The sequence below is a fragment of the Tiliqua scincoides genome, chromosome 3, assembly GCF_035046505.1.
Source record: "Tiliqua scincoides isolate rTilSci1 chromosome 3, rTilSci1.hap2, whole genome shotgun sequence".
In the NCBI taxonomy this organism is placed as follows: domain Eukaryota; kingdom Metazoa; phylum Chordata; class Lepidosauria; order Squamata; family Scincidae; genus Tiliqua; species Tiliqua scincoides.
The window spans coordinates 209,572,142-209,597,338 of record NC_089823.1 but is presented as its reverse complement, the minus strand read 5'-3'; the positions used below and the strand labels follow the sequence as shown (position 1 = coordinate 209,597,338).

At 40.2% G+C, this 25,197-nt stretch overlaps 1 protein-coding gene and 1 pseudogene across 2 annotated transcripts in view; one reads left to right on the top strand and one right to left on the bottom strand.

Annotated features, from left to right (window-relative positions):
* The window catches only part of RASA2 (RAS p21 protein activator 2), a 66,677-nt gene that overhangs the window by 21,490 nt on the left and 19,990 nt on the right, over positions 1 to 25,197 (bottom strand). Inside the window, exons 5-12 of one of the 2 annotated variants that reach the window (XM_066620586.1) lie at positions 22,717 to 22,793; positions 17,935 to 18,018; positions 16,735 to 16,807; positions 11,819 to 11,895; positions 8,127 to 8,225; positions 6,118 to 6,274; positions 4,246 to 4,394; positions 3,031 to 3,145 (exon numbers count right to left, since the gene is read on the bottom strand). In XM_066620586.1, coding sequence (XP_066476683.1) covers positions 3,031 to 3,145; positions 4,246 to 4,394; positions 6,118 to 6,274; positions 8,127 to 8,225; positions 11,819 to 11,895; positions 16,735 to 16,807; positions 17,935 to 18,018; positions 22,717 to 22,793 — 831 coding nt within the window. Of the gene's footprint in view, positions 1 to 3,030; positions 3,146 to 4,245; positions 4,395 to 6,117; positions 6,275 to 8,126; positions 8,226 to 8,942; positions 8,965 to 11,818; positions 11,896 to 16,734; positions 16,808 to 17,934; positions 18,019 to 22,716; positions 22,794 to 25,197 lie in introns of those variants that run through there. The other variant, XM_066620588.1, reaches the window with a different exon arrangement.
* Positions 11,911 to 12,027, top strand: LOC136646842 (5S ribosomal RNA; annotated as a pseudogene).

The following is a 25,197-nucleotide window of genomic DNA, read 5'->3' as shown; positions in this document are numbered from 1 at the left end:
TCTGGTCACGAAAAGGAGACCGGATTCCTTGACATGCTAAATGACTGTGGCTTAGAGCAGCTAGTCACGGAGCCCACCAGAGGACAGGTGACTCTGGATTTAATACTGTGTGGTACTCAGGACCTGATTAGAGATGTCAATGTTACTGAGCCATTGGGGAATAGCGATCATGCTGCGATCTGTTTCGACATGCACGTTGGGGGAAGAATGCCCGGCAAATCTCTCACAAAAACCCTTGACTTCCGAAGAGCGGACCTCCTTCAAATGAGGAGGCTGGTTAGAAGGAGGTTGAAATGGAAGGTAAAAAGAGTCCAATCTCTCCAGAGTGCATGGAGGCTGCTTAAAACAACAGTAATAGAGGCCCAGCGGAAGTGTATACCGCAAAGGAAGAAGGGTTCAACAAAGTCCAGGAGGGTCCCCACCTGGCTAATGAGCCAAGTTAGAGAGGCCGTAAAAGGTAAGGAAGCTTCCTTCCGTAAATGGAAGTCTTGCCCTAATGAGGAGAATAAAAACGAACATAAACTGTGGCAAAAGAAATGTAAGAAGTTGGTATCAGAGGCCAAGAGAGACTATGAGGAACACATGGCCAGCAGCATCAAGGGGAATAATAAAAACTTCTTCAAATACGTTAGAAGCAGGAAACCCACCAGAGAAGCTGTTGGCCCTCTGGATGGTGAGGGAGGGAAAGGGGAGATAAAAGGAGACTTAGAGATGGCAGAGAAATTAAATGAGTTCTTTGCATCTGTCTTCAAGGCAGAAGACCTCGGGCAGATACTGCTGCCCGAACGACCAGGAATTAAGTCAGATAGAGGTTAAAAGAGAAGATGTTTCAGACCTCGTTGATAAATTAAAGATCAATAAGTCACTGGGCCCTGATGGCATCCACCCAAGGGTTATTAAGGAATTGAAGAATGAAGTTGCTGATCTCTTGACTAAAATTTGCAACTTGTCCCTCAAAACGGCCACAGTGCCAGAAGACTGGAGGATAGCAAATGTCACACCGATTTTTAAAAAGGGAAGGAGGGGGGACCCGGGAAACTATAAGCTGGTCAGCCTACCAGGTAAGATGGTGGAATGTCTCATCAAAGACATAATCTCAAAACACACAGACAAAAAAGGCTTGCTGAGAGAGAATAAGCATGGCTTCTATAAGGGTAAGTCTTGCCTCATGAACCTTATAGAATTCTTTGAAAAGGTCAGCAGGCCTACGGATACAGGAGAACCCGTGGACATTATATATCTGGAGTTTCAGAAGGCGTTCGACACAGTCCCTCACCAAAGGCTCCTGAAAAAACTCCACAGTCAGGGAATTAGAGGGCAGGTCCTCTCCTGGATTGAGAACGGGCTGAAGACCAGGAAACAGAGAGTGGGTGTCAATGGGCAATTTTCACAATGGAGAGAGGTGAAAAGCGGTGTGCCCCAAGGATCTGTCCTGGGACCAGTGCTTTTAAACCTCTTCATAAATGACCTGGAGACAGGGCTGAGCAGTGAGGTGGCTAAGTTTGCAGATGACACCAAACTTTTCCAAGTGGTGAAGACTAGAAGTGATTGTGAGGAGCTCCAGAAGGATCTCTCCAAACTGGCAGAACGGGCAGCAAAATGGCAGATGCGTTTCAATAGGGGCAAAAAAAATCAAAACTTCACAAATGGGCTGATGGGTTCTGAGCTGTGTTACAGATCAGGAGAGAGCTCTTGGGGTGGTGGTGGACAGGTCGATGAAAGTGTTGACCCAATGTGCGGCAGCAGTAAAGAAGGCCAATTCTATGCTTGGGATCATTAGAAAACGTATTGAGAACAAAACAGCTAATATTATAATGCCATTGTACAAATCGATGGTAAGGCCACACCTGGAGTATTGCGTCCAGTTCTGGTTGTCACATCTCAAAAAGGACATAGTGGAAATGGAAAAGGTGCAAAAGAGAGCGACTAAGATGATTACTGGGATGGGGCACCTTCCTTATGAGGAAAGGCTACGGCGTTTGGGCCTCTTCAGCCTAGAAAAGAGACGCCTGAGGGGGGACATGATTGAGACATACAAAATTATGCATGGGAAGGATAAAGTGATAGAGAGATGCTCTTTACACTCTCACATAATACCAGAACCAGGGGGCATCCACTAAAATTGAGTGTTGGGAGAGTTAGGACTGACAAAAGAAAATATTTCTTTACTCAGCGTGTGGTCGGTCTGTGGAACTCTTTGCCACAGGATGTGGTGATGGCATCTGGCCTGGGCGCCTTTAAAAGGGGATTGGACAAGTTCCTGGAGGAAAAATCCATCACAGGTTACAAGCCATGATGTGTATGTGCAACTTCCTGATTTTAGAAATGGACTATGTCAGAATGCCAGATGCAAGGGAGGGCACCAGGATGCAGGTCTTTTGTTACCTGGTGTGCTCCCTGGGGCATTTGGTGGGCCGCTGTGAGATACAGGAAGCTGGACTAGATGGGCCTATGGCCTGATCCTGTGGGGCTGTTCTTATGTTCAGACTTGGACCCCATCCCCAAGGTATCTCATTAGGTATACGCAAGTATTCCTAAATATGGAAAAATTCAATATCCAAAATGTTTCTGGTGCCAAGCATTTCGGTTAAGTGATGCCCAACCTGTAGTGGTTAACTTTCTTGCTTTATAGTTTAGATTTCTGCATCAGCTCCTTTCTCCCCATCAATGACTTACCAAGATAGGAATTATCACTGAGATACAGGCACATCTGGGAGGCACACATGGAGGATGCTGACAAGACCTCTTCCCAGGAAGTCTACTTAGAAGTAAGTGCTATTGTATTTAATAGAGTCCGGTACATGGGACTTACTCCCAGGAAACTGTGCATAGAATTGTAGTCTATGCAATTCTATGAAGTAGAATTCATCACTATTTCCAAACTCTAATCATCAACATAAGCATTTTAAACTGGCACAAAGTTGAACAGATTCAGATTCTTGAGTACAAGCCTGAATTTGTAGGCACCTGGATTTTCCCCCCAGCATTTCCAATATACTCCAAAGATAGTTATGCATAATGTTACCATACCTCATCTAGAATTGGTTTTAAGGTAACTTTCAGGTAGTGTTTTCCCACTATTTTCATCATCTCATCTAGACATCGGGTGGCTAAAGAGTTTCCTCTGAAGATTGTATTGGCTTCTCTGCAACACAAATGAAACAATTCAAAACTGAAGGAATACAAGCCACATCCCACAAACAATTTCTAGAAACACATGCACAGACAGCATTTAGAAAAGTAGACTGCTCCCCCTCCCCCACATTTTTAATTTCATTCAGATATATTCATGAAGATATATTCATTCAGGCAACTATTATTAAAATAGATACCAACCTGGATGCCTAGCTAGTATAATCATCAAGTTAGCTCTATGCTAAGCGATAAGGGAAAAAAATCTGTCCAAAGCCATCATTTATCCTATTCATAGCCCAAAGAAGTCACAAAGAGAAAAGTTATGAAGATCTATTATTAAAGTTTGCAAGTTTTAAAGACACAGTATAGAACAAAACCCAGTTATTTAATGGCTTCCTTTCCAACAGAACAATGATTTATTGACTAGCCTACCCCCTTGGATGGCTATTTTAATGGACTATCCATTGAACTTCCATAGCATTATCTTCAAGGCACATTCAAGAACATACAAAAAACATTAAAACTTGCTGCTTTATTAAATACACCCGAAACAGAAGGCAAGACTGCAAGCAATAAAGTGCAGGAAAAAAATGTTCAGGAAAAGTTCCTGCAAGTTCAGGGAAAAAAAGTAACTGTAACGGGAACCCACTCCCATTGGAGTTTTAATCTGATATCGTTTGCAAATTTTTGCTGACCTTAGTAACCTCCTGCCCTCCCACAATAGGAGTCTTGACTGCAATGTTATACAGACCCTCACAAGTGCCTCAGGGGCCCAACAGAATTAAGGGAACAAAATGTGAACTTGGAGGGGCATGGTTTGGAAGATCTCTCCAAGTTTGGGAAAAGGGGGGAGACTCATGCCAGAAAAAAAAATATACATTATACACAAGCACAAGAGTGTACTCAAGCACTTATTCCACATCAATACAAAACTATTACAATCAATCCTTATGAAAAGGATCTTGAATGCTTTGTTTTCCAGTTGCCAAGGATGGCATGCAATCTCGACTGAGAAACTACCGTAGAAAATTTTGAGACAAGATTCATAACAATATAAATTTGCATCCACAAAGTAATTGAGGTAAAGACAGAAGAAAATCAAGCACTTACTGGGTATCCTTTAATTCCAGTTCTGCCACTGCAGTGATAAACTGAACTAATTTATGATGATGTAGCAATAATCTTACAAGAGGCAAAACAGCATCATATTTATCTCGACAAACTTCTGCCAAAATGTAAGCAGTAGAAGCCGATATTGGCTATAATGGAGAAAATATGGCAAAAGGTAAGTATTAGTGAGGGAACCCTGGAGAAGAGAAACCAGACTTTCAATCAACTATAAAATGTATGAAAGTCATGTCAAAGTTGGCCCTAACTAATGTAGGACACAGATCTATAATTCAAGTTGAACTCAGTATATTTGTTAGCTGTTCATGCTCAATCATCACATCCCAAATTCACCAAAGATGTTAACATTCTGGGTTACAGTTGTCTGGCAATGTCAGAATGAGACACTGAACATACTGCAAGGTATCCTTCTGTAGCTCATGACTAGAGCTTCACTGCACAGCTGCCTCTTTGTGACAGCTTTTTTTTTACTCACTGTTCCACAACAGCAATGTTGTGGATAGCTAATGCCACGTCATGACACACTAATGACCCATTCCAACTGGGAGGATTAAATAAGCAAGTCTCCTCAAAATACATCTAATACGTGGATAGTGTGAAAGAGAAATCACTTTGGGGGACCCTAGTTTGTTAAGGCGGTAGCTTATTTCTCAAACATTTGGTCTGGGACCCTCATCCAGGCTCACTGGTAGAAAAGTCAGAGCTCCAGAACGAAGGCAGAGGTTAACACTATCTCTTGTACCTTAATCACCTCTGGAAAATTTTTCCAAATATTCTTGCCAAAACAGGCAGATCTGCATCTAAAATATCTACCTGTACTGAAGCAGTCATTCTTTGCACAGGACATCCTTCTCACTTAGTTACATATGACAACCCATAATGATCCATAGTAATCCTTTTTCAGGTCCTGGTTCAAATATGTTCAGTGAAGACGACCTGGTTGACTGCTCTAGCAGGATGGAATATTTGTCCCTGTCCGAGGGGGAAAGGTGACCAGTACAGACTGGCCAGGGAGGGGAAAAAAATAGTGTGGAAGCCATCTCAGTGAGGCATATGTGGAGGCAAATCTACTCTATAATACTCTCCCCCATCTGGAAAACCTGAGCACACAAGAGATAGGAAAAATAAAAGAACAGAAGGAATTAATGATTTTGAATAAAATGGCTGTTCTTGAGGACCTCAGCTTGTAAGAAACCCTGAACTCCAAAAGAAAGTAGAACCAGAAACTAGAATTGGGATAGTTCTCTTGTTCAGACTGGACATTGTTTACTAATCTTGTCTTTTGGAGGAGCAGAACTTAACCCTTTGCTGCCTATTTGGGGGGGATAAGAACATAGTTGCTCCTTGACAGAGCTGTTTTTGCATGAGATTTATGCAGAAAAATGTGAAGATTCTTTTTAATTTCAACTCCCATGCAAGCCACATAAGAAATGGCTTCTCCAAGTCCACGCTTACGTGAAGCAAAAGAGACTATTTTTCAAGAGTAGTTAAATGCTCCAGCAGGAATACAGTACTATTCACGCTATCATTTGGATTATGATTACAACTGTTAATTTGGATACAGTTTGAAAGCTCCTTAAAGCACTGCAAGCATTGCTCCCCCTAACCTACATGGCCACAGCTTAGAGCTCAGCTACCCGGAATCCAGCAACGATGCTGCACTTCATTGCCGGGCATCCAGAAGCCACACTTTTGCACATTCATGGAAGTGCTCTGCAAAGCGGAAGGAATTATTACGGAGAACATTGAATGCAAGGTAGACTTGTGACATTGTCAGGCAAATGAGGCAGGGGAAGTAGCGTCCCTTCATTCACTTCTTCCAACTGTTAAGAGTGTCAAAAGCAATCAAAGTACCTCCACTACAGGTGACTTTAGCAGCAAGTTCCTGAGGGAAGTATAGTACTCTGATGGAAGTACATAGTCTTCAGCATAATATATATTCAGTCTAAGTGATCCAAGGTCATCACTTTTAGAGGATTTATTTCCATTATCTCGTGGTTGCAGAAGGTACCTAAGAACAGTGTAACATAAGACTTAAGACATTCTGAGAGACAAAGTGTGGTGCAGCAGTTCAGTGAACAATCTACCATTTAAGATAGGGCTTGGCAACCTTTTTGTTTAAAGGGTCTGGATATTTGGTGTTAACATCATGCCAACAACCAACTTCCAGGCTGCCAAGCACCCAGAAGCAGTTTGGGAGGCAAAGAGTCCTGCCCATTTTGCCACTTGCAAGACAGGGAATTTAGGAGCTGCCCACCCAGGCTCATGGAGTTCCTGTGGCAGCTCCAGCCTCCCCTGTCTAGCACATGGCAAACAAGGCAGGAGGCTTTACCTCCTAAGCTGAGTTCCATGTGGAACAGACAAATTCAGTTGGGGGGCTGGATCATAGGTTGGGTCATAGGTTGCGGACTCCTGATTTAAGATGATTTGTAGAAGCATCAGCTTTGCTTTCTGTGGCTAAAGTTCATTGGTTTAACAGACAAATCTTAAGGATTTTAAATACAAAAATGTGCACATTTGACATTTGGTCACAAGTTATTCCTTTGACAGGAATTCCCTAACTTACCTCTAGAGGGAGGCAACGGGGGTCCAGTGCCTGGGTGCCCGCCAGCTGCAGTGGTGACTGTGGGGTCCCGCCATAGTCCCTTTGGCCAGGGGGTTGGCAGAGCTGTGGGGCTGCCGCAAGCGGTGCCCCATGCTGGGAGGCAAATGGCAACAGGGCTGAGTAGGCCCTGACTGCAGTCTCTTGGGGCAAGCTGTGGCCAGCATGCTTGCAGACCACCAGGTGGAGGCCGCAGTTGTGCTCCAGCCGCAGCTCCCCTCTCCCAGTCACAGGGAGTGGTGGAGCTAGGTCAGTGTGAGCCCATACTGATGCCAGAGGTCTTCATGTTAGCCTGTGGGGCAAGACCACGGCCCACCTGGGAGCAAGCAGCAGTCAGAGGGCATGGTGCAGCCCTGGGTGGGATGTGTGAACTGGGGAGAGCTGGGCAGACCCAGGGACGGCCAGGCAGACCCCTGCAGAGCTGCCCGGACGCCTGTGGCCCACTAGGCAGAGGGAGCAAGCCTTGGCCAAGGTCTTAGCCCCACCCAGGGGCAGCACTGCAAACAGCAGCCCCTGCGCCTAGGTTGGCAAGACAGAGGAGGGAGAAGGACAGGACCAGACAAAAGGGGGCAGGCAAGGTTGGCCCACCTTATGACCCTCCCAGGGCTGTGCTGCCAGTGCTGGGCCCAGACCCCAAGGTGCCCTGCCGCTATCTCTCGTGAATGAGTGGGACCCCCACAACCCAGGGCCCCAAACTAAGTATCATCATGTTTAGATTTTAAGACATTTATGCACAACTGACATATTTGGGCCATAAGCCAATGGAGGACAAAAGGTAGATCATCATCATCATTTATACAGCACTTTGAATGTGCAAAACACTTCTCAGGTATTCTCTTTAAGTAATCCTTGCAACCAACCAAATTTACTGTTAGCCAATTTCTTTGAATCATGCAGTGCCTGCTAGTTTCTCAAATTTTTGCAAAAACTGTTGAGATAAAGTAGACTTCAAGATGCACTTTTTGTGTTCCACAGCAAATGTATACCCAGGGTCACTTAATGCAAATAGCTAAATAGTGCATATTCTTTGCAAATTCACCACAGAGATTCAATAAATAAAAAAAGACATCGACCACACAAGACTTGTGACAACCTTTATTATAAATCATCCGGGGATTTTGTCACTTTTCCCTCTTTTGATCTCTCAAAAACAAATGTTAAGCAGTAGGCAGGCAATTAGATTCAAACTTGAAGAATATTAAATAGATGTGAACATTAACCAACCCCCAAAGCAATTGTTTCCATATGCTCAGTTTCTTACCATGCTTGAAAGGAATCACTTCCTAATACCTTGACAGGAATCTTAATTTCTCCCAGGAAGAGGTCCTGCACCAAGTTACCATTGTTCCATAAATCAATCCTAGAAGATAAATCATAGTTTGCCATTTACTTTTCTAACTGCCATAACCAACTTTAATATTTTAAAGGAGCCATCCAATTTAATGTCATCGCATAGAGCACCACACCAACTCAGCATGCGCACACGCACACACTGTTAGAATCTCACACCCCATGTTTCCATGAAGTCAAGTGGAAACAATTAGAAAAGGCAACCAAAGGAACAAGTTAGTTAAAACTTGTTAGTTTTATTGGTATTGGTTAAAAGTGAGGCTATCAAAAAGAGCAATGCTATTGATGTACTGTTATATCGTGGGTCTTACGCATCAATAGACTTGAATAAAGGTTCCATCATAGTTTATTCATACCCCAAAACAAATTAAAATCGCAGGTTCACATACACAAATATCCCAGATATATATACACAACTCCACCCAACACACATCACTCTTGATTGGACAGCCAATCACATATAACCTGTTGCTTTTCCTACAGGTGACTCACATACATAACAGTACTCAAAGGAAATACAGTGACATTGTTCTCAGTCACTTACACTTCATGTTTACTTTTACTAATAGTTTTATTTTATTGCTCATTCTGGCTAAACTGCAACACTTCATTGACACATGCATTGATTTTTTTCCCAGCATCAAAACAGCTCAAGTTCTCCAAACCTAAAAAGCTGTAACAGATTTGCAAAGGCATGCATTCTATATCTGTGTCCTTGAAATCTTACCTCACCGACATTTCTTTTAAGACTGCACTTATGGGAAACAAAAGGAACATGCAGTGAAAACTGTGCATTGGATTTCAGGAAGGTTGATTTTGACAAGATCAGAGAATTAATAGGCGGAATTCCAGGGGTTGATGAACTAAGGGGAAAGGGGGTTCAAGATGGGTGGGAGCTCTTTAAGAAGCAGCTTCTCAGGCTCAGTCAGAAACAATTCCTATGAAAAAGAAAAGGGGAAGACACCTCAAAAAACCAGGATGGCTCAACAAGTAACTCAGCGGTGAACTGACCATTAAAAAGACATGTATAGGAAATGGAAGATGGGACTGGTCACCAGCGAGCAGTACACGCAGATAGCCCGGTCTTGCAGGACAAGGGTCAGTATGAGCTAAGGCTGGCCAGCAATGTCAAGAATAAGAAGGAGAATTTTTTTTAGATATGCCCAAAGAAAGAGGAAGAGAAATGAGGGAGTGGGATTGCTCCTGGACAAGGATGGTAAATTAGTGTCTGGAAACCAGGAGAAGGCAAAGTTGCTCAACTCCTACTTTACATCCATCTTCTCTCAGGATTGTGCAAATGTGGGTCCTTGGCTGATGGGGGATATGCTTATACCCCAAAGAGGTCATGAAAACCTGGATGGTACAGGACTGCAGTTTAGGATTGACAGGGAACTAATTAAAAACCACTTACTTGGCCTAAATGTATTCAAGACATTTGGACCACATGAACTGCATCCTAGAGTACTAAAGGAACTTGTGGATGTATTTACAGAGCCTCTGTCACTTATCTTTGAAAAATCCTGGAGGATGGGGGAGATGCCACTAGACTGGAAGCGGGCCAATGTGGTCCCAATCTTTAAAAAGGGGAAAAAAGAAGACCCAGGAAATTACAGACCTGTCAGTCTGACTTCAATACCAGGGAAAATATTAGAACTAATCTTAAAACACTGTTTGCACACATCTAGACAACAACTCAGTGATCAATAGAACTCAACATGGATTTGTCAAATATAAATCTTGCCAGACAAATCTCATCTCCTTTTTTGATTGGGTTACTAGCTTATTGGACTGTGGCAATGGGGTAGATGTAATATATCTTATATTTTACTAATATATAGTAAAGCATTTGACAAGGTCCCACATGACATCCTAATCAGCAAGTTGGTAAAATACGGGTTCGATGATACAATCGTTAGATGGATTCGCAACTGGCTGGACGGCCGTACACAGAGGATGTTTGTCAATTGCTTCATGTCAACCTGGAAGGCAATTTCAAGTGGGGTACCCCGGGGCTCTGTCTTGGGCCCAGTTCTCTTTAATATCTTCATCAATGACTTGGATGAGAGGATACAAGGAAGCCTCATTAAATTTGTGGATGACACCAAACTGGGAGGAGTAGCAAACACAATAGAAGACAGTAGAAGCCTTCAGGAAGACCTAGACAAAATAGAATACTGGGGTGAAATGAATAAGATGAAGTTCAACAGGGATAAATGCAAAGTTCTGCACTTGGGCAAAAACAACCAAAAATGCATCTATAAAATGGGAGATACATGGCTTGGCAGCACTACATGTGAGCAGGATCTTGGAGCTGCGGCAGATCACAAGATGAACACGAGACAGCAGTGTGATGCGGCTGCAAAGAAGGCAAATGCAATTTTTGCCTGCATTAACAGAACCGTAGCTTCCAAGTCAAGAGAAGTGGTTCCTCTTTACTCTGCGCTGGTTAGACCTCACCAGGAGTATTGTGTCCAATTCTGGGTACCCCACTTTAAGAAAGATGCAGCCAAACCGGGGCAGGTTCAGAGAAGAGCGACGAGGATGATCAAGGGGCTGGAGGAGAAGCCCTGAGAGGAAAGGTTGAGGGAACTTGGCATGTTCAGCTTGGAGAAGAGAAGGCTGAGAGGGGTTATGATAGCTCTCTTCAAATATCTAAAGGGCTGTCATATGGAAAAAGGGAATAATTTATTCTCAACTGTGTCTGAAAGCAGAACTAGAACCAATGGGTACAAACTGCAAGAGAAGAGATTTTGATTAAACATCAGGAAAAAACTCCTGACAGTAAGGGTGGATTGGTAGTGGAACAGATTGCCTAGAAAGGTGGTGGACTCTTCCTCACTAGAGATATTCAAGCAGAGGCTCGACAAGTACCTGTTGGAGATGCTCTAAGAGGATTTCCTGCCTAAGGCAGGGGGTTGGACTAGATGACCTATTAGGCCCCTTCCAACTCTATGATATATTAAGATGAAGAAAACAAAATTCAGATGTGTTGTGGCATGATTGATGTCCCTACATCTCTTTAAATGATATACCTACCATGATATTAACTGATGTACCATCCAAACTTTGTTTGAAGGCAGCTTGGAAATAAGTTATTCCTCACCCTTGACTGAGGGCCTATTGTAATTAAAGTTCCTTCTCAAGATTCCAGTGGACAGAAGCCTATTTCCCTACAAACTCTACCTGATCCCCCTGCCATCAGGAGAAAGTATTGCTCCAATAGATGGATCCTATATTCATTAGGCACCTTTTCCTCCAAGACTGAGGAAGCATACAAAACCCTGGCCATTTACATTTATCCTTGATAATTAATCATTTCTTTTCCTCAAGTAACTTTGAATATGCTATAATTGCTATATAAAACAAGAAGGTAGCAGGAAATTAGTTTGAACTGTTCAAAAATTTGAAAGCAATTTTAATGATTTTTCAACCACATTCACTACAATACAGTTGTTTCAAGGACATTTTTTTACTTTAGACTAAGTGGTTCCCACACCTCCCTCCTGCCACAACCCAACATTGAGGATTCCTTATCTGGACAGTTTTTAGAAGTCATTGGGCAACTTTATTTAAAAAAATTAATGTAAATATTTAAGCATATACCTGACTTCCAGTTTCTCAATATCTTCTTCTTCTACCTGGAATTGTGATTTTTTGGTGTAACTACTGGATCTGGTTACCTATAAGTAAAGTAAAGCAGCAACTGTTACCCTGCACATGCCCGATCTCATCTGATCTCGGAAGCTAAGCAGGGTCAGGCCTGGTTAGTACTTGGATGGGAGACCGCCTGGGAATACCGGGTGCTGTAGGCTTATACCATAGTCTTTCGAGACTTAAGGTTGCCAATCAACCAAGTAAAGTGAAAAGTTTTCATTCTGCAAAATTCATTTATTCCGCATTTTTAAACTAGTCAGGTACAAGGACCCAAAAAGCTTAAATTTAAAAAGCACCCAATTATCTTCAAGTTTGGACCCTTCCCCGCCCCCCCCCCCGAAGCATCAACTGCCCTGTGAGGAGACAGTGGCAAGCAAGGTCTTTTTGTGTTGCCATGATTTCCCATGGTTTGATTATATGAAAGCCACTCAGAGCACCGTTGGCCAAAAGGTAAGGTACAAAGACTTTAATAAAAATAAATATCATAGATTATTAGACTGTCAACCTGTACTTAAAATATAGCATGTAAGAAACAATATCTAACAGATAGCTGCCCTAAGATCCCATTTTGGATTAACACCACACTCAAGAACATCTTCAAATCTAGATCCTGAGTCACAATCACCACAGTGGTCATCCTCTCACAGAAACTTAGAAACTTCTTCGACACTGATACAGAAACTGCCATTAGCAATGCTAACTTGATGGATATTCTTTTGTCTCAATGTTTGAATATGCTTACCTTATACTCCAGAGGACAGAGTCATCACTCCACTCTTGCATGGCATTCTGAAGGAAAGCATAACCCTGACTAGTCAAATTAAAGGGGTCTGAGGGAGTTTTTGCCAAGTAGGAAGGTGCAGGCTAATATTTTGAGTTGCCATAGTCACCATATTTTAGTGGGATCAGAATGGCTAACGTTCAACTGTTTGGTGATCCACTCAACATTTTAACCTGAAGAATTCTTGAAGCACCATGAGATATTCCAAGCATTTGGTTCAAACATCTTGCCAAAGTTCTTATGTACTTTGGTGAGTCTACCTATCTATACATTTTTCAAAGTAGGGTATCCATATATATATTGATGCATTGGGGACCTACATAGGGGGGTGGAGCCACATGCATGGTAAAGATCTCCTACCTCTGCAAAAAAAAGTACACATGTGGTAAAACTCTTTCTTCCCTTCTCCCATCATCTCTGGCAGCAAGTGGTGAATGCAGTAGAGGGACATGCAGGCATTAATCTTGAGAATGACCAGGATGGCGGCTTAATTTTGAAACAAAATCCTTCTTCCCAGTGGCAACTCTCAAGATAAAAGGAAGCAAAGGTGGCCTTTCCCTCTAAAGTAATGGTGGGAGTAGGGAGAATGAGGAAACAAAAGTGGATTCTGAAAAACATGCAGTTATTATCACAGCACTTTTGAGTTCAAATCTTCCCCCTAGTCATTACTTTGGAAATGGACAACACAAGGCAATTGTTGGTAGGAGGGATCTGGGAGTGGATGGAAAAACAGGGAGCAGGGAAATATTTTGCTCTTTCTACCGTCCTCATGCAGCTTATCCCTCTTCTCTGCCACCAACTTCAAGGGCTCCACTTGTGTAAAGAAATGCCCAAGGATGGTAGCCAGAAGTCTTCAAAGATATGTATTTCCCAGTTGATCACACAGTAAAAAGGAAATGTTATAAGTATTCCTGGATATTTTGCAAGCTACACATTATACTGTCTAAACTAGTGTCAATATTATACAGCAGTCAGAAGTTATTCAACATATTTGGATGAACTTCTCACTAAAGCCTGATGCTGAATACACAGCAATAATATTTTATGCTCTCTGCCCTAAAAATGCATCAAACTGATGACTGCACCAATTACAAAGAAAGTTGTGCAAATGAAGTCATAAGAAGGAAGTGCCAATCTGTAGACCAGTGGTTCTCAAACTTTTAGCACTGGGACCCAGGTTTTAGAATAAGAATCTGTCAGGACCCACTGGAACTGATGTCATGACCAGAAGAGACATCAAGCAGGAAGATTTTTAACAATCCTAGGTTGCAATTCTACCCACCCTTACACAGGAGTAAGTCCCATTGACTATCATTGTTAAAAGCATATACGGAGTAGCCTGTTAAAAGCACTGATGTGTAGCACTTCCCAAATGCAGTCACAGACCATGGGAACATCAAGTCTAATATATTAATAAAATACTGAAATGAATCCAGACCCACCTGAAATTGGCTCACAACCCTTCTAGTGGGTCCCAACCCGCAATTTGAGAAACATGATGTAGACTATTCATATTCCTTGCTAAACTCAATTACAAAAATATCACTGCATATTGTCTCTCATGTATTATTTACAGAAATATATTTACTTCAAAAATAGTAAGTATTTTCACTGTAACAAATACATTTTAAATTTGCTAAATCAGATTCGGCATGTGATATGTTTCAGTTTTCGTAAGCTTTTAAATACATTTCTTTCACTAGCAGCAAGCACTTGATGAACAAAAGCAATTCTGAGCAAGCCAAGCTAGGTTGTAGAAATAATCGGACTCAAATCACTGGAAGTGTACAGGGGGCATTTCAAGCATAAGAAGACATAAGAAGCCACAGTGGAAGCTTGCATGAATATCTAACTGGCATTTAGTGCAAAGGGGTTACACCCAAGCAATATGAAGCAAAAAACATAATTAAAAGCAAGCAAAAGATTTATTACAAAAGAGGGAGAAGAAAAATCAACGCATTTTCATTCTATCAGCTCATATGAGAAAACTAAAACCCTTCTGTGAGCTACATGCAACTTAAACAGCTTCAGAGATCTGGCTTGTCTCCACCACTAAGTTGCTCTTGCTAAAAATCAGGTGATCTTCCCACAGCTAAACCGACAAGTATCCTTACCCTTTATGAAAAGTAGCTTTGAGACAGTTGATCACACTCTCTTCCTTGAATCCCTCTCTGCATTAGACTATTGGGTCAGGCTATTCATTTAGTGTTTTCAGTGGGGGAAGATCGTCATCAGTCAGCTCCCTCAGGATTCTGCTCCCTGCTATTCTCTCTACACCTTTATTATTATTATTATTAACAGTATTTATATACCGCTTTTCAACAAAAAGTTCAAAGCGGTTTACAGAGAAAAATCAAGAGGTCACCTTCTCCTTGGGTGACCTCTTCAGTGGCTATGACCCCATTTTGGGGGGTGGGGTTCCCTTTATAAGCCAAGGTTAGGGACTGGAACATTTGGACTTATAAGAAATTACTTAAAAAGGAATTTTGCTCCATAAGAAATAATGCAAATAGGGGTTAATGAGGACATTACATGCACCCATGCTCTCCACTGAACTCCACTTGAACTGAAGAGGGGAACATGGAAGAAAGGAGAGGATCGAGACTACAGAGCAGCATGCAGTCCTGAACATGTATAAACCAGCACACCCCACAAAGAGGCAGCCCATCCATGACGTATATTGATAACTTAATGCCAGGCAGTTAATTGGACGAGATGGCAAGTACCCTACATACATCCACTACCTCCCCCAGGCTGCCACCTCCATGGAGTCCAGACCAGCTCCATTCTCTTCAGTATGTGAGAGAAGGAAGGAGAGAGCTTTCCTCTCTCCCCTGGAGTTCAGGGCTGCTGCCACAGTGGAGCTAGACACCGAGGGAGAGAGATAAGTGAGACAGGCAGAGGTGTCTCTCTCCCTTATTCCAATGAATGACATAAATACTAAAACTAACAATACTGGGATAAGTAAATGTCCCTTAAAGAGTTTGGGGGGTGTGGGGAGAAAAAAAGTATATAGGCCCAGCAATAGCAAAATCTACAGGATGTCCCTTTAAAAGCGCAATGGAGTAAGAAAATATGCAGATGCAGAAAATATACAGCTATAAAAGATACAAGTGCATGAAATTTTCACATCCAGTTCCTAAAAAAAAAAAGGACTTAAATGCAGGGTAACCTATACCCTATATATGCTTAGGCCACCCAGCTGAACATTTCTAATTTCCCATGGAATCTCACATCTCCATCTGCCCAGTGTATTCACTTGAGATGCAACATGCATGATCAAACGACTAAGTCCTAGCTACTCATTTTTCTTCATAAGCATTCCTTTCCTTGACCTTTCTATATCTGCAAGCACAGGCATTCACCATGTTACCCAAGAACCAGTCCTGGCTTATTTTAAATTCTCTCTTTTGCTCTATTCTAGCAGTTATTCCCACAGTAGAACACTGCAAGGGTCTCCATTTCCCTTCCAAAGCTGAAGTTCAGACTCTTGCTCTGGGCATTTTCTGTTTCGGCTTCCTCTTTTACACCTGTTTTCTTATCTCTACCCCAAATTCTATTGCTAATGCCACTCCATCTCCCCATCACTCACATGTTCCCCTTCAAATCCCTTCACATCCCCTTCTGTATTCAGTACAAACTCCTTATCCTTCCTTTTAAAGCTCCCCATCATCCTGCCATACCCTATTATATCCCTGCCATCTCCACTCCTCCAAATTCACCACCCACAGCCACTCAAAGGTACTTTCCTCTCCACATTTTTGCCCAGTTCATGAGCTGTATGGCTTAGTCCACCAATTCTCAACCCCAACTGAACCAGGTTTATGTGGCATTGGGCCTGCCCAAATTCAACACTTCTAACTCTCTCCTTTCCTTCTTCTCTCCATATTCTGTTTTAGATTACAAGCTCCTTGAGAGCAGGAGCCAGTCTAACTTTGTGTAGAAAACTCTAAGGCGCCACAGACACTGATATATAAAGTTTTTCGCTTCATAGTTAGTATTCAGGTAGATAAAGGAGAAGCTTAAAATAGCACAGATAGGCAGGCAACATACCAACAAGTTATTTTGATAGGAAATTAGTTACCTCAAAATAAAATGTTTCATTAAATTGTGGATTGCTTGTTTTCTTCTTTACCTTTGTCTTCTTTTGGTCATTCCTATTCCAATATGGCACAGTTTTACCATACAAAACTTAAAACATACAATTATAAAAATACTGTATTGACATGAATGAATCATGCAGTTACACGATATTATGAAGTTATTTTATGAAAGACCCAAGGTATTTGGTAAACAGAATGCATGACTGACCACTTGAAGTTTTGAAGTGACACTGAAGTCAGTGTGTGCTAAGGATTTAGAATGGACAGCTCCATGTAAAGTGTGATTTTATATATAACCATATGCTGCTATCATTTCATCTGCAAAGTTTGCCCACACATAACTGTGGGGCTCTTAAAACCTGCTTATAATGTGTTTGTGTGGGATGCTAACTAGAAAAGTTGGAAGCTCTGATACATACACAGGATTTCCAGATCACTTTAGCATCAGAGCATTTGAAAGCATCCACAAAAGAGATGTATTAAAGTTTGAAATGGGTCAGAATCATCAGCACCAAGTTCTGAGTTCATCCATCCACCTGGACATGCTAAGCATATTCCCTCATCTGTTGATGTTCTTCATATTCTTGACCCTGCAACACCTCCACTGCCGATATTATGCATCTTAAAAGACAGCAGTGATTAGCATTCCTTAGTCCAAATAGTTGCATGTATGACACACACCAGTAAAAAAATCCTGCCTCAAACATCTTATAAATGTACAGCACAATCCTATGCAAGTCTAGTCAGAAGTTCCAGTGATATGCAAATAGACTGTCAGTAAAGCAATTAAACCCCCACATGCTAAGTTGATTCCATACTCCCTTGTTAAATTTAGACCATAACACTAGAGATGTTGATAAGTAAATGATTAAATTCACCAACTTAAAGTTTTAGTGATAATGTACAGAATAACTGAACAAGTTACACTTTGACAGCTTCAATAAAAAGAGGTACTTTTAAAAAGTGATGCTCCTCCAATGTTTAGCAAGGGGTGAGAAACCATTCCTATTCATACCAGCATAGCACCTTTCCTAGTGGCTGCATGCTGGAGTTATTTTCATCTTTGGTTTGTGAAACAATGTGGGACAGCGAACCATTTTTGCTATGTGAACCATTTTGTGAACCTTCTTGTTGAAAAACAGTATATTAATATTCTTAATAAATACATTTAAAGTTACTACCTTGAAGGACCCACAACGGATACTGTAGCATAAGGGTCACAATTTTGTCCATTGATAAGAGGCAGCCCATGACACTCCTTCAACCTAGAATATATATATTTTTTAAAGAAATGACAGAATTAGTCCAGTTGCAGTTTGGTTAAAATGCATCAAGTCTGATGGACAAAGCATTGTATTAGCACAAGTTCTACATTTTAATTTTCCTGTATCTGTGTCAATGAGCTTCCCATCTACAAAGCAAAGTATGCATGATCAGATGCCTTTCATCTCTAGTTTTTACTGTATCAGTAATCCTAAGTACCAGGTGGCCGACTTTCAGGGCCAGGCTATACATTACATTAATCACAAAGATCAGACTCCCCATGGTGAATATTCCACCCTCTAGCTATGTTAAGCAGCTCCCACTATGTGGCCACTTGGTACTGAATTTCCCAGCATGTGTCCCACATCACTAGCTGCAGTGATAGGGAACTTTATTACTGAGTGTACTGTTAAAGTTAACAGCAAAGGCCTGAGTAGTTCTCAATGGGGATTCTAGGACCTGTGGAGAACATGTAGTTCAGGCTTCAAATCTGAATTTAACATGAACTATGGCACTGTTGGAGTCAATGGATATGCTTAGCAAGAAATACACAAAAGTAATTTCACTCCAGCATAGCATCTTTTCCAGTGGCTGCTGCTGGTACTGCTTCTATTTTTTTTTTTTTTAAAAGAGTGTGAGCACTTCCTATTTACTGATTTATTTCACTATGTAAATCACTTTGTGAACTACTCATTATAAGAATATATATTCTTACAATTTGTATACAAACAATGCTTGATTCTTTGAGTTGCAGAACTAACTCGGTGGCGACACAGAATTAGGGACAAGATTCTCTCCACTGAAACAATACCACTACCAGAAAAGATGACATTACTGTTATTTAACACACAAAACAATAAATGTCTTGCAGATGCTAGGTTCAGGCCTGTGAACAAACTCACTTTCTTCTAGTTATGAAGACAGTCAAGCACCCATTCAATTCCACAAATCATCAAACCCTGTTGCAACTAGTTGTGATCAAGTTTAAGCACAAAAGGGAAAAACTGACCCAGGAAAAACAAAAATCAACCAAGTGTATTTCCAAATAGACAAACAGCATGAGTACAGAACAAAGGACACCTGGGTTGGAACATAACGATTTCTAGGAATCAGTATGGAATTAAGAACAAACTATGCAAAGGTAATCATATCACTTTTTATTTTAGTGTCTAGTAGATTATTGGAAAGTCAAAGATACAGAATAGCTAAATTTCAGCAAAGTATCTGAAAATTGCCATATAACCTTGTTGATAAAATAGACAGTGTGGGCTAATACTACTATTGTTACATAAGTTCAAAGCTAGTTGAACAACAGATATAAGGTTTGGATGGCATGGGTTTTTACGGTATGATAAATTAAAAGCAAATCAAGAATTTAAAAATCACTATGTTAGACATGCTTTGCTGAGAGTATGGAGTAAATACAAACAGATTTTATACAAAAATACCATAGGGATCTCTCCACAAGAAGCTTTTTTTGGTCGTCATATAAGTTCTACAGAATCTTGGATATCATATAGAAATTTAATAGTTTTTACACAAACCAAATATAGAATGAAGACAAGAGAGGAACTTTTAGGGGACGGATTTAGTTGTCAATGGTTTCAGTATGTACAGCTTTTGGAGAGATTCAGAATGGATAAGAACATGTATGGTTTTGAAGACTGTATGTCTCTATTGGAGAGTCAATTATGTCTGGTAGAAGAACAAGTCATTACTAAAATGTATAAGTTATTGTTAAAATATGAGACAGAAGAGCAACCGGTTAAGGAGTATATGATACAATGGGCAAGAATGTTGGTCATGAGATATCCATGGAGTAATGGGAGAGCTTGTGGATTAAGAGACTGAAATTTACTTTGAATGAAAACCTTAAAGAGAACTTTTATAAGATGATGCATAGATGGTATTTGACTCCAGGTAGATTGGCAAAAATGTATGAAAATGTACCAAATAGATGTTGGAAGTGTAAAGGACAAGAAGGAAAGTTCTATCATATGTGGTGGACTTGTACAAAAGCGAAAAAAGATTGGACTTTGATACACCAGCAAATGTAGTTGATATTGAAGGTAAATTTACAAATGAAACCAGAAGCTTTTTTGTTGGGAATACTGGATGATTCAATTCAGAAAGATTATGAAACTATGTTTTTATAAATACTGTATGCCAAATACTGGAAAATTCCGGAGATACCCACATTGGAAGATTGGTGGTTAGAGGTATTGGATTTGGTAGAAATGGACAAACCTACAATTTTTCTTAAAGATAAGTCAATAAAATCTTTTATGGACAATTGGAAACCATTCATGGACTTTCTGCGCATAGAGGGAAAAGTGGTCCAAGTGATCTATGGATTTGATGAGTAGATAGGAGTTAACTTTTTATTTTTTTATTTTTCTATTTGTGTGGAAAAGGTATTTTATAATAGGTGTAGATTGTTAAAGTTTGATAATTTTTTGTATGATTTTGTAGTAGAACAAGAAATGTCATTTGAGATCACATTCGCCATATAACTTGTAATGTGTTTTTTTTGTTTGTTTGTGTGTGTTTTGTTTGTTTTTAATAAAATTAAAAAGTATTAAAAAAACAACAGGTCTCAATGGGTGCTAGTAAATGGTTCTGTGAAATCTGGAAGGAAGGTATCCACTAAGCAGTGGTTCTCAGACTGGTGGGTTGCAACCCACCAGCTTGTGTAAAGCTTCCCCTGTCCTTTTACCGGGCAGGGAAAGGGGGAGGTAGCAACCCAATCCCCAGGATTGCATCGCTAATGGGGCTGAAAAGGGGCTATTTTTACTTACTGAGGGCTGCTGGCAGCTGCAGAAGTTGCAGGGAGCCCCAAGTATCCTTCCGCAGGGCTCCCTGATGCTTAGAATATTAATAGAATATTAATTCATTGTCTGAAAGGGTATTTAAAAGCAAATATAATTGGTAGGAGATTGAGGAACCATAAATGTACAACTTGCATATCAGACAGGTGAAAAGCTTTAAATATTTAGTAATCCTTGTTATATGAACAACTCTTGGAATGGACTTTAAATAAGCACCTCTCCAATTAAACTTCTGGCGCAATACAAGATATTCTGAATTTTTTTTTGCCTGGCAAATTATAACACCAAAATGGAAATTGAAAAGGCCAGCAAAGTTAAAATATCAGGAAGAATGAGAGAATTAAAAAAATGTCTTTGCCTAGTACCAAAAAACAACAAACAAAAAAGGTATTTTAAGGGAAGTATGGGGCTTGCTACTTTGAATCCTTTTCTGAATGCACTGTTGTGTTTTCCTCATGTCCCAGCTACCATGTGTTCTTGTTGGGCTCCCTTCTACAAAGATTTAGGAAAAGCTCCATAACTTACCCCAAAATCAGTCACACAAAAAATATTTGGCTGACTGACCAACCAGCCACTGACAATTGGTGTAAGCAATGCACATGGGATAACATGCTCTTATGGCTTCTCAGAAGAAACATACAGCTGAGCCTGATCAGATCAACAAAACAACTAAAGACAGGAAAAAACCCTAAATATTTTCAACTGACTCTAGAAACCATTTACAATGTACAGGTTTTGGTGTGGTATCTCTTTATTAAAGCCAACCAAGCCTAGCAAGAGTTTTGCAAGGGTTCATGTTTTATCCTATAAGAAAAAGCATTTGTGAAGTTATAGAATCTATCCTACAAGGATGGTAGACATGCTCTCTGTGACCTGTGTGTATGCAGCCAGGAAACTGTCAAAGACATTACAGTTGGATAGTGCATTTAAATCAGATTCTTAATAGAATTCTTTAAGCCACCAAGAAATAACAGGCTTTGAAAATGTTTGTTATCGAATGCCTTACCATAAGTGTCGTATATACATTTGCCATAGCAGCACAGAAAAGTTTGAAGTATACAATCAATGGCTATGTCTTATTTAGGGGACCACTTGTTCTAGAATTCACTGAGGAATATCAGAAGTCTAAACAGCAGTAAGTTATAAAATCTAAGAACAGATTAACATTCCTACTTGCTTAGTGATGCTTGAACACATGAAGTCATTCTTTGAAACAATGTTGTGTTCTATCATGGTGTGAAGCTTATTGTATAGTTTGACAAAGCTAATGGGCAGAACTCAAAATTGGGGAAAATTCAGAAACCAAGCTGCCTGAGCTGGTGGATGGTAAACCAATCAGACAATTTAATATAAACCTAAGCACCCTCCAAAGTTTAGGCAAAACTATTTGGCTCGCCCTATTCAGTTCCCCAACACCACCACCACAATGTATTAGCCCTTGCAAGAGAAGAAGAGCTACCAGCAAAAATTGCTGCTAATCAAAAGCATCATCCTTAAGGCCTGATCAGGAGCATCATTTCTTGCTGAACTGCAAGGGAGTGGCTTCCTATGCCTCCCAATTCATTGCTGGAGTTAGACTAACTGCATAACTAACTAAAAATCATTTCTGCCAGAATGAATTGATTTCTCAGCACCTTAAGGATAATTTTTTCTGAGAAAGCTAGGAAAAATGAAATTATCAGGAAAGAGTGAGCTCATCTATTATTAAAGGCCAGTGGTACTGCAACAAGTTCAAAAGCTTTACTTGCAAATATGCTCTGAAAAGACTGACAGGTCCCAACAGACAAGATCACCAAAGCAGTTTCAGCAATAGCAGTTTTATTACCTTCAAATTTTATAAACAAGCAGAACAAGAATAATTAATATCCTTACTGTACTACTAGCTGCTGGCACACTGTTCCATTATCTGTAATCAGTTCATTCAGTTTTAATTCAAGGTGAACTTTTCCCTGCCAATAAAAGAAAATAAGGTTTCATATGAAAGAGCCTGTGTCAATCATATCTCTGGGCATATGACAAATGCAACTTGTTTTCAATTTTCCCCACTCATGGCTGTAGGTTTATTTCAGTACACACCATAAGTTTAAATTACCATTTTGAACAGAAATTAAGAAAAATGTAGTAAGCTGCAAAGAAGTTTATTAACATCTAGTATCTGTAATTTCAAGGGAGAACCACTCATTATTCGGCTATGTTACTACAATCTTGTCATCGTCATCTCCCTTCCTGAAAGCATGCTATAAAGGAAGGAATTACTGCATGACTGAGTGCTATGCAACTACGTTGCCACACAATTACAGTTACCACATAACTTTGTGGTTCCAGTTCTGTTTCCATCATCCAGCTGAGAGTGAAGAGTCATCCACTCTACTACAGAGAACACTTCCACTCCAAACTAACATCTGAAACCAGCACCTGCTTCATTTGGATCAAGTAAGTTAAAAGAAGGCAATTTAATAGCAACCACCAAACCGAAAGTGTCAAGAACTATGACTGGTCAATGCCAGTGAACCATGTTTATCTCACTGCAATGAACTTAGCATCAACCATGTTGCATTTGTTTTTACTATAAACTTATACAGAAAACTTTACAGTGAAATGTGGAAACCATTAAACATAACTTTCTGTTGTACTAAACTTGACTTAAAGGATTTTTATTTTGCTTGTATTCAAGAACTCATATTCAAGTTTTTATATAATTGGCTATTTACATTAGAAAAATTAAGAGGATTTCTTGTTTGTTTCTAGGTGTCAGTAAACTTTTCTTAGAACAGAAAATTAGCATGTTGTTTCTAAATGAAGAACTCTTCCTATAAAAGTTTTCAAGGACAACATGATGCTTTTAAATCAATGTATTTTTAAAGATCCAAATCATAATAGACTAACTTTAGACAAGGGGAGAGTCTAGTCTACAATGTAATAACTTCATAATCCTTTTAAAAATGGCAGTACACACTCAAAACTAGGAAACAAATTGCTAGTAGTATTATCATACATGAACAACACACACCCTAAGCAAGACAAGCCTGTTATTTAAGAAGTAATACAATAAGTCACTGCTAGAACACTTCTGGACTCAGGCACTGAGCATCTCTATAATTAATTCCTTTTGGTGCACTACAGCACAGATGTTTTCCCAAATCCTTTAGCTATTTAGACCACAAAGTTATCAAGCGATGATTGTTGAAAACTGTTCCAATCCTAGAGTGTTTTAAAAAGCACAACTCCAGGTTGGGAGGCAAACAGAATCTGAAGGTTCTTACTACATCAAATAAATTACAAAGTTTCTGTTGGGCAATTCACTAACTACTTCTAAGTGCATCCCCCTTCCTCAATAGCATCATGTTTACAAGATGAATGGGAAGCCAATGCACAGTTTAACTTACCTACAAAAACAAGAAGGATATCAGTTCAGATAATACCTCACAGTATTAAGATACTATTGCAATAACTAGAGAGAGTTAGGCAAGGCGGTCAAGGATTAAGATGTTGATGCTACTTTGGATTTTTAAATAGCTATCATTATTTTTGATATCACTATGAGAATATCCCTGATAATTCTCAATTGTACCAGAATCTGAACGATTCTCAAATTCTTGTGTTTATCTTGTTCACTGCTCTGCAGCAGATCAGGAAATAGGGAGAGCCCTGCAAATCAAACACAAAAACTCTCGAGGTTCAGGAGAGCTTTCTTACACTGAAAATTCCAGTGCATTTTGAGCAATAAGCTCTTCATCAGGAGAAAAAGAGCAGGATGACTTGAAAATGACATATCCAAAAAAGGAACCAATACTGTCTGTAGTACTATTTCCTTAAAGCAGGGGTCTCCCAACTTTTTGGCCAGAGGGCCGCATCAAATATCTGGTGCAGTGCTGAGGGCTGGAAAAAAATTTAAATATAAAATTTAAATAAATAAGAGATGGAACTTAGATGAGTGAATAAATGAACAAATGGGCTCATTCATTCAACCTCTCTGGCTTTCAGAACATCCTCCAGACACAACCAGAGCACAGCTCCAGTTGTGTTCAGTTGAGTGGACAAGAGGCTCTCAGGGGACAAGAGGCTGACTGCAGGTTGGACAGAGGCTTGCTGTGGGCCGCATCTGAACCAGAGTTTGGAGACCCCTGTCTTAAGATATCACACACAGACCTCCAAATTTCATAAAATTTGTATGGAATAAAGATAGCTTGCTTTTGCTGTAACCAAGCCCAAAACATTCACTTGGAAATGCCATTATTCAACTACATGTTTTATACTGTTATTACATACTACCTACTGCATGACTGCTGCTCAATCAAGGAAAAACTGTTTCATCATAATTTAAGGTCCTATGAACAAAACAATTCAGCTGTC